Below are 10,462 nucleotides of genomic sequence, written 5' to 3'. Positions count from 1 at the left end.
ATACACTATTATTATGCATGACGTGGTGTGTTTGCTGATTATGTATTTCTGTAACTAAAAAAACATAATTTGAAAGAAAAAGGAAAAGAGCTATTTATTATTAATTGTATTACTATTATTATCATTTTTATTATTATTAATAATAATAATTAATGTCAATTTTCTTTTCTTTTTATCACACAGGCATATCGCTAACCAGACACTGTACCAAACCTAGGACTGACTCATTAAACACTTGGGTAATAACCTTCTGTTCATCATGCTGAGAAAAGTTCAATTAAAGGGTTCAATTAAAGTTGGTCTTTTACCTTGGACAACGTGTGGCTGGTGGCAGTCTGCATGGTTGTATGAGATATTGTGTGCAATTGATGGTGTCCAGTATATTCATGAAGGGGTTTTGAGGGGTGACCCCATTGGGATATCAGAGGCATTTGAAACAGGTGAATCTCTGCAGCTGTCTTGAAGAACAGGACACTGAGCTATTTCCTTGAGTGCACATTCCATAGTCCGGAGCCCAGCACAATGTATCTGTGGTGCCTCTGAATTGATTACACCACAGTACTCCTGCTATGATTGGAGCAGGTCACTGTTGATGTGTATCCTGTCCTTCTCTGAGGTATAGGAGGACTTTCCTCAGCATGATGATTAGTGAAATGATGGACTTTGTGATGAATGTATTCTGATGACGCTCGCGTTTGGATTCCTTCACAGGGGATTGAAGTTTGGGTCTTCATTGTGCTATTGATCTCCATTTGCCTTTGAGTTGCTCCATGTGAAGACCTTGGGTAGTGGCTCAGAATCAATGAGGACTTGGAGGAAAAGCCTCCTGTGTTTGCATGTGGGGCTACGCTTCTTTACCAATCAGAGTGGCCACAAACAACAGAGCTCTCTGGTGTGATTTCAGCTGCTGAAAGGAATAGCTGACGAATGGCAGCTGGTTGCCTTCCTTTAATGGAGTGTTGACAGAGGTGTGCAGGATTCTTCAACATGAGAATACTGTCAGAAGCCTCCAGAAGTTATTCCATAACTGTGTCCCCTTGAGGCATGGTTCTAATTCCTCTGTCTGCTATTATATCAACCGATGGCTGGTGGGAATATAATGTCAAGGTAAATGATGTGTGGGTGTGTGGGCACATGGTAGATTTGCATCATGGGATGGTTGGTTTTCTGGTGGGATGGGGGCTGTTTGATTATGTGATTTCTAATTGGTGTAAGGTCTTGTGTAACTACTGTTGCAGCCTTTAGACAACTGGTGGCGAGTCTGCTTTTAAGCGTATGTTTGTGAGGGGCTGCACAGTTAGGATGCTCTTTTATTGAGGTGGCCCAATAATGCCAATGGTGTAAGGTCTTGGTCTGTCTGGGAAGAGATGGAACCTGAGAGAGTGATTTCTGAGCTGGCTGAGTATGTTATAGAAAGACTAATTTTGATGTATGTGAGATGGAGGCATAGTGGTTGAAATACTTCATATTGGTCCCTTCCTGATGAACCACCACCTCTCCTCGGATTATTTAACCCCCTTTTAGACAGGCCGAGGCAGCAATTGAACGCCTCATAGAACGCACTGAGCAAAGGAGAGAATAATCACCAGAAGACCACAGGACAGAATCCGCGCCATGCCCGTGAAAATGAGAAACCAGCCAGGACACAGAGGTATGTGTAGCACTCCATGTCAATGGAAGAAAGCCACAGGCACAGCCACCCACCTGCACGCTTCTGCTATCATACACTATTTGAAGACACATCGCAAAACACCACTGCCATTAGAATGCAGCTATGTCCAATGACAAAATGTCTAGCTGGACACATTGGCAGTCTCCTGCACTCACGTACTCTACCGACAACCTCACAGCACCCATGCCTACCTACCTTCGTATTGGCTCAAATTCAGGCACGCCTTCTAAACTCCCCTGATGATTCTTCCATACCTTAGACTTCGGACCCCCGATGGTGTTCACTTACAGCTCTTTGAGGCCATACCGATGAGAAAAGGCGCTATATACATGACAAATTACATTGCATTTCATTACATTACTTAGGTGTTTCGATTTTTTAAAACTTGAATTACGTCTGTGCGGGTGGTTCCATTCGTGCAGTGTTGCTTTTCTTTGTTACTGAATCAGCATCAGACGTTTGGACAGATATTAATCCTTGCAGAGCATAAATTCCAGGTCAAGTTTGTGCAGTGATATTGAATGTGTACACAAGAGTCAAGCAATTTTCTGAGCCAACTGGCACTGCTCCCTAAAAATGTTCTCTGTGCGGGAACGCCTGCTTTTAATGGGCCAATGTAAAATAGCAAAAGATTGTGCAACAATGCAGAACTCATAATCAGACAGAACACTGCAATCCAGAAGGAGGCTTGCAATGTAAATAAGACAGAGGGTCTTCCCTTCCTGGCCACAGTTTCATTCACCCTTGCACAGGCAGTGGCAGCAATGTTTCTAGCTGGAGAATTGACCGTCTATCTCTATGCTGTTACCTCAGTTTTGCTTTTCTTGTATTTCTGGAGAATTTACGATGAAAGGAGCCGGCTGCCTCCGGGGCCGTTTCCCCTTCCCCTCATAGGGAACCTGCACCAGATAAACACCGGGGATATGGTGAACTCCCTCAAAGCGGTAAGTTTAATATTCCTCTTCTTTTAATTCTAGACTTCAAAGTGTCTAACTCTTCAAAGCATGGATGGAAAACCTCATCCTTGATCATTGGTACAGGGGGGGAAGTAGTTGGGCATAACGATAGCCAATTAAGTTCAGCGATATGCAGTGCGCCCACACATTTTAGCACATACCAAAAGTTTCCCTGTCCAGTCAGAAGTTACAGCCAAAAGTCTGAAGTATGTTTTAGTGCATTTTCTTTTTTGTTTTCTGTATTTCAAACCTTCCGAGATGTATGACTTTGAAATGTTATACCTTTAAGAAATCTAGAAGGATCGCCAAAGTCTGCTGCAGGGGTCTACTAGATGACATAGACACACATTTCATCTCATGAGACGCTCAGTGCGTTTTATGAATTACAAAGTGCAGATTGATGTTCAATGTCCTCCAAAGAGCAGCCCAGCCTAACCAATAGCCAATAAGCAGCCGGTTCCTTCCGCACTGATGATGTTCTCAGCAGCCATTACCATTACACTCAGAGAGGGCAGAGTATTACTCGTGACTGCTCTGCCCTCCGTTACCCGGAAGTGTATCTGGAGTGCAGAGCTAGATGTCACTAAAGAATTCATACTTCTACATATGGTCAGCTCACTCTTACAGCCACTAATGTTCATTGAAAAATGAACTTATTAACTTAATTAGGAAAGGTGCGCTGACTTGTAGCCCCAAAATAAATGTGCAACCTGTTTGTGAACATTTTAAGCCACTTTAAAACACATAGGACCTCATTACGACCCTGGCGTTAAGGGTTTAACGGCGCCGTAAAAGGTGTCGGCGCCGTTAAACCCTTAACGCCTGATTACGAGGTCCCTTTGCGGGACCCGACCTTAACGGCTGGTTTTACCAGTCGTTAAAGTAGGGTGCCGCAAAGGGACCTTGGTGCTAAGTACGGTGCTGCAATTTGCGCCACCGTACTTAGCGCCTTCCCCATTCCCATTGAGCACTATGGGGCAAAAATGGGAATGGGGAAGGGCCCATGGTGAATGGGGAATTACCGCCCGCCAACCTTGGAATGGGGTGGTAATTCCAACATTCACCATGGTGGACCCCGGCATGGACCATGGTGCTAATAGCACCATGGTTTAGCGCCGGGGTCGTAATGAGGCCCATGAAGCATAAACAATTGCCACCGTTAAATATTGACAATATGTTTTGTTTAGAGAAATTAATGAATGACCTTCGGTTTTCCTGTAGCGCCTAACTCCTAGTTGAAGTAATTTCTAAGTGCTACAATAAATTCTGTTCTTATTAACGAATGTAAAAGTGCTCCTTTCATAAAGCTCACAGGTTTGAAAGGCAGTTAGAGTTGGCCCTCCAGGGATGATTTTTACCTCTGACTGTAGGTTGGTCACCGACATCCAAGGTGATTATTTTACTCACTGAGACTGAAGGGCAATGTGACATCTTTCTAAGTACCCCACCTGGGTAAGAGACTCACACAAATGTTCACTTCCCCTATTGTTGATAAGGGAGGCTGTGACTCTTTTTCGGAAGCTCACAATTCCAGCCACCACCCACAAAACTGGGGGTGCCCCAAAAAGAGTGTACACATGATGCTAAATGGGACACATCTCAGGTCATCTTCCTGACTGGCTAATTAATCATAACTCCACAGGGACAATGGCAAAACAGAGGAAAAAGCCACTAATCATGTGTATAATGATTTTGTTTTGTATATGACTAGACAGTGGAAAACATGCAATAACTTTGCCAGAAAAAATAAATAAATAATCCTTTCCACAAAACTTGGCTGTAGAATAAATTAGGGCAAGAGTAGGCAGACCAAGGAAATTCAAAGCTGCATATCCGACAATAAAAGGAAAAGAGACAACAGAATGGTAAGCACAAACAGCCTCCTAGGAAAAACTAACGAAGGTTAAATAAAGAATTGATGGTGAAATCCTGTAAGTGGTAAATGGGGAAATAGGGACACTCTCCATAGGTTACGAAAAAGAGGATCAGAAAGTATCCTTACCTTCCCCAGACAAACTGCACCAAAAATAATAAGTAATTTTCGATCTTGGAAAAACAATGAGTTGTTTTTACACATTGTTTTCCTTTTATTACAGGACGTAGAAAACAAATTCAAAGTTTGACTTGTTTTTCCAGCAAACTGTCCATACCCCATCATCAGAATGTTTTTTTTTTCTTCATTTTCCTGGGATTTGCAGCTGAGCCGGAAGTACGGTCCAGTGTTCACCCTGCATTTGGGCATGCGGCGGGTCGTGATGCTCTGGGGATATGACGCAGTGAAGGAAGCCCTGGTCGATCAGGGAGAAGAGTTCAGTGGAAGGGGGCCTGTGCCCATCTACCAGTTGGTCATGAAAGATTATGGTGAGTAAATAGAGTTATTGATTGTTCTGTAAACAGACTTCTATACAAATGTCCCAATATTCAGATTACATGTGTTCCTATGGGGCAATAGACCCTATTAAGATTTTAGTGGAAGGATTTGCTAGGCTCCTCAAATAGTTTTGCCTTTGGCCAATTTGGAGGGGTAGCTCGCACTAACTCGACATTGGTAACTCATATTCAATCCGGCCTCGATCTGCTCTGCAGCTCAACCTACTTGCATTAAAGCAAGCACCTCTCAATTCACCAATACTATCGACCCTCCGCCCCCAGCTCAGGGATGGCATAAGCTCCTATCCGAACCCTCCATGGAATTATGAGCACTCAATGGTTTCCCCACAGGGCAGTCCACTTGCTACCCAGTGTTGGGGGGCCCTGAGGAATCACTGGATCCAGGGGTAGGGCAGAAAGGGGACTGGCCCTACCCAACCTGCAAGCACAGCTGGCTGAACCTTTCACCATAGGGTAGGTCGCGAGCAGTACTTAGGAGGTCTATGAAGACCTCATGGGGAAAGAACTTCTCCTAGGTATCTCCATATCTTTCGGCTCCAGGAAAAGGGCACCAAACAAAGGCCAATTTACCAGGGTAAATGCCAATGTGGGCCTGTAAAATGACTTAGAAAAAATATGCTGCTGGTAATTATTGACCCAATGGGCTCTAAAACTCCCACTTTGCCTGAAATATTACCAAACTTGTACAATCAGGAAATACTCAGTTTGTCACAAAAAGTGAGAAATGTTTTTCCTAAAATTGACCCAACTTTTGTTGGTGGGCAAACTGGTATTTATCGCAGTCTGACCTGATCCAAAATTCTGGAGGCTGGGTGGTGTGTATTGGTGATGTGCAGACTGATGTCCTCATTTGGGAAACTTCAGGGGCGTCATTTAGGGATTGCCAGGGGTCTCACTTGCTACCCCTGAGGTCTCCCTTACTAACCCTGTGGTCTCCCTTGCTACCCTTAAAAAAACACCCCCAAAAAGTTTTTTTGTGTACAAATTGAAGCTCCTGGGCTGTGGCCAATGCCTAGTGGCTCTTTGTTTCTAGAGTGGCAGGATTTCTTGTTCAGGCTTCTTCAAAAAACAGGGGGTGCCACAAGTGTAACACTTTGAGCAGTGACCCTAAATACGAAAGAATAGGAATAACAAATAATGTGTCTTTCCGGATTTCTATCCAATAATTGCTAGACTCATTAAAGGTTTATTTCAGGTACACTCAGGGGATGAGTCACTGATTTAGTCTGATCTGAAACACCTCAAATTCACAATGCAAAAAAGCATTTGGAGTAGACTAAGCATCCGTTTCGTACTATGTATTTTGCTTGGTGTCTAGTCAAAGGATCGAAAAAAAAAGGGTCGACAGGACAAAGGATCGACACCAAAGGGTCGACAGGAAAAAGGATCCATCTTTTTTTTTATTATATATTTTTTTTAGATTTTCGTTTTGGAAAAAAAAGTGATTTTTAGCAAAAAAAAGGGGGTTGGGGGACCGCCCAAATAAAAATAAAAAAATATGTGAAAAAAAATTCAATCCTTTGTCCTGTCGACCCTTTGGTGTCGATCCTTTGACCTGTCGACCCTTTTACTGTCGATCCTTTGACTGGCAACCATTTTGCTTTTCACAAGTTGCAGTTATAGCATGTTTTTTTCTGCCGATACATATGGTGATCCATTCTTGTATTAAATGTTCATCACGTTACAGTGATATTTTAACCATGTTTTTCATAGTGTACTTAGGAACAATGCTATGTGATACCACTTCCTCTTTTGTCAAGGGGCAAAAGGTCGAACTCCATCACTTCCTGTGATGCACTTTGGGGTGGGGTCAAATGACATCACTTCCTGTGATGTCACTATGGGGTCAAGGGTCATGTGATTTCACTTCCGCTACCCGAGGCATTTTGGTGAAATGACGTCCCTGGGAGACTTGTAGGAAAGCAGACTCAAAAAAGGTGTTAGGTGACATTTCTTTGGGCTGCATTAAGATGGCAATAGTAATGAGACACTTGGTTAATTTTCTGGCAGAAGAATGCGTAAGTGCTGGAGTTATTAATTGAAGATGGACCACTAGGATGTGAGAAACTATAGTTTAATTTAATGGGGGGAAGGGAAGTGAGTAGGAGGAAAATACAGGATATAAAATACTGGCTGTTCATTATAAAAGCAGAACTCTCAAGTTTCCCATGCCACGCATGAAAAGCCATCCATTCCTGTTTTCGCCTTTAGATTCTTGGACTTGAAGTTTTTTGTTTCCAATCGAAATTTAGGAAAACTACAAATACCAGAGTTCCAAGCAAAACCGGGACTGGACGGCCATCTCACGCATTGGCCCTGGGAAACTTGAGAGCTACTTAAGAGGCAGATCCTAAAGAAGCTTATATTTAAACTTGGAAAATTAAGACCTTCAATTGTTCGCCAGGAAATTGAGTCTCTCTCGACTACTGCGCTAACACTGCAGAACAGTTTGCTATGTTTTAAAAACTGTATTCAACCTTCTTGATAAAACACAGCCCTTAAACCAAGTACCCAAGAGGAGTTTTCGAACTAAATCTCCCATTCAGTTCCTTGACTTGACTTTATAGACCCTTCCTACATCTCAGCAGTTACTTTCTTCACTTAACGAATCATCAAACTCTCCACAGTTTGATGTCTCTCTCCATCGAACAAATTAACCAAGGCTTCATTTAATATCTTTGGGCCCTCCCTGCTGCGGCACAATCCACATTAGTTCAGGATTGGGATGAGTTTGTTAGTAATTTAGTGGTAAATTCACAGACTGAGAACCAAAATTGATTACCGTTACCACCACTCGGTCTCGTAGAATTCCAAATGGTGAAACAGTGGTGCTAGTCTCCCTTTGTGGAGCACCTAGGACACCATAGGGAATTATTCAGAATCATCATCAGCGGTGGTTCCGCTCTAGTAATTTGTATGATTTTCAGTCTAATGAGTGGATGATTTACTTCCAGCTTTTTACTGGAGGTACATCTTCCTCTTTACTGCCAAAGCTCATTATGTGGGATAATGTGGCAGTATTGGAATTACTACCTCTTTTGTGCAATTTTACCAGACCACTATACTCCTAATAAGCACCTTTGCCGTGGGACTGCTGTGTAGCGTTTGTTAGCTTGTTGGAATGATTTCCAAGGTTAAAGCTTGGCCAGCACAAGTTTGTATAGTTAGACATTCAGAAACTGGCCTGGGTTAGTCTTCTGCACCACCCCTCCCAAATTCCTGCAGGCTCAAAGACTGGATTTAGGTGTAAATTGGATTTTCAATGAGGAATTGGATGAGATAATGTGGTTCCCGTGCAATGAGAAATCTTAGGGCAGATTATGATGTGTATGTGTGTTGCTTGTTGAAGTGTGAGGATTTTGGTGAAAGCGAGTTGAGACAGCTACAGAGGAAGATGCAACAGGGGTAATTACAAGTGGTGTGGTGCAGGTAAAATGCAGCAGTATCACCATATACTGCCGAATTACCGCACTGCCCAAATATAAGTTAGGTGTAAAGTTGGAGGGTTTACCTCCAGCTATAAGCTGGAGGTGAATTTGCTGACTTTCCACCACATTTTGGCAGAATTACCTCAGGTGGAATTTCCGCTGTGGGAATTCCACCAAAATCTCCCATTGAGTCCTATGGACTCAAAATAAATGGGGATTTACACCGCCTACTGCCACATGTAGTCTGGCGGTAAAACTGCCAGACCAAGTGGCGGTAACGGTAATATAGTTTGGTGGTATCTTGGTGGATTTACTGCCAAGATACCACTGAACTTATAATGAGCCCAATGTCCTGTTTCCTTTGTGGGTTCATTTTGGATGCAGGCAGGACAGTTAGGGTTTGTTAAACACACACAGCAGAAGCAGGAGTTTTTGGCGTGAGAGTATCTAGCAATTGGCATTGCACATTCTTCCGGGACAGGCTTGGCATCCTGTTTGGCATTACACAGCACATGTTTAGGTCCTAAAAGCTGGTATAGCCACGCCCTCTTGCCCAGAAAGCATCAAAAGAGCGAGGTTGCGGACTTCTGCATGCGCGCTCCAAGCAAGTCGCTTCAGTAAGTCGCTGTTACGCTGCACGGACCCTCACCTTGCATCCAAAACGGATTTTGGCTCTTTGGAACATTTAACGTGGTACGGCTTTAAAAGACTATTCAACCTTGCTGCTTATTATATGCTCTTCTACTCCATTAAGAGTGATAATGTATATTAAAGAGCGGTAATATATATATTTTATTCACTTATAGGTATAGCCACGCCCCCTTGCCCGGAAAGCATCAAAAGTGTGAGGTTGCGTGCTCCAGCGTGCGTGCTCCAAGCAAGTCGCTTCAGTAAGTCGCTGTTACGCTGTAACGCTGCTTGATGTCGAGACGTCGTCATATTTTACGGATTAAATTACTCATAGTTCCCAGTTCCTAGCCTATATCTGCTCACATTGCTGGAGCAGTCCTGTTCATTTTACTCCCAGAGTAAGAATTAGACTATTGTCAAGCTCTATAGGTGAGTGTAATCAATTACAGTTTTCTCTTAGGATACTCACCTCCTGTTGTTTTTTCGTGTGGCGTAGTGGAATTTAATTCTATTGACAGTCTGTAGACAGACTGCTTCCTATTGCAACGATTGTGTTTGTGAGAAAGGTTTTTCACCTTTGAGTGTCAGTAACTAAGGTGTGGCAAACGTGCCTTTTGTTGAGAGGGCCTCATTACGAGTCAGGCGTTAAGGGGTTAACGGCGCCGTAAACGGCGCCGACCCTTAACGCCTGATTACAAGGTGCCTTAGCGACATGGTGATTTTAACGCCTTCTTTTTGCAGGCGTTAAAATCCATGGCGCTAAGGGACCATGGTGCGTAATTTACGGTGGCATAATTAGCGCCTTCCCCACTCCCATTATGCCCTATGGGGCAAACATGGGAATGGGGAAGGGTAAAATGGGAAATGGGGATTTACCGCCCCACTCACCTTGGAATGGGGCGGTAAATCCGCCATCCACCATGGTGTAAAGGGTACGGCCCAGGCGGTAACTTACCGCCTGGGTCGTAATGAGGAATATGTGGAGTGCAGCACTACATACATGGTGGTATGTGTTGGAGGAAGTAATATGAAAGCAGTTAGCTGGCTGGCTTCCCAGAGTGTCTGTTAGGCTCGTGCTTCTGCCTTTGTTTAGCCTCGCCAAACAGGCGCAATTACCCTAGCGTTGAGCGCTTAGCCACAGCAATGGGTGGGAGATATAGTTGTGAGCTGTGGGGTTAAGGTCAAGTGGATCCTACAGCTGAGCGAAAGTGCCATTTTAATGTCAATTTAACAAGCATGCAGGAAGCAAAGGGGGCGTTGCCCGAGAGCGGTTGTGCTTTGACACGATCTTGATTACTCTATCACTCGAATACAGACGAGAATATGTCCCGCCCTATTGTTATATGATATAGGAAAAATTAATCTGCATGTTTTAGAGCTCACTG

The 10,462-nt window shown here is 43.6% G+C and overlaps 1 protein-coding gene across 2 annotated transcripts in view; it reads left to right on the top strand.

Annotated features, from left to right (window-relative positions):
* The first annotated feature begins 2,338 nt into the window (after positions 1–2,338).
* LOC138520921 (cytochrome P450 2A13-like) overlaps positions 2,339–10,462 on the top strand; it is an 83,111-nt gene continuing 74,987 nt past the window's right edge. The window contains exons 1-3 of one of the 2 annotated variants that reach the window (XM_069633348.1): positions 2,339–2,616; positions 4,827–4,989; positions 9,254–9,337. In XM_069633348.1, the coding sequence (XP_069489449.1) occupies positions 2,437–2,616; positions 4,827–4,989; positions 9,254–9,337 (427 nt within the window). In that variant the 5' untranslated portion in view covers positions 2,339–2,436. The remainder of the gene's footprint in view (positions 2,617–4,826; positions 4,990–9,253; positions 9,338–10,462) is intronic. The other variant, XM_069633349.1, reaches the window with a different exon arrangement.

This window comes from Ambystoma mexicanum, chromosome 13 (assembly GCF_040938575.1).
Source record: "Ambystoma mexicanum isolate Mex_15411 chromosome 13, UKY_AmexF1_1, whole genome shotgun sequence".
Lineage (NCBI taxonomy): Eukaryota > Metazoa > Chordata > Amphibia > Caudata > Ambystomatidae > Ambystoma > Ambystoma mexicanum.
This window is presented reverse-complemented; position numbering and strand designations above follow the sequence as displayed.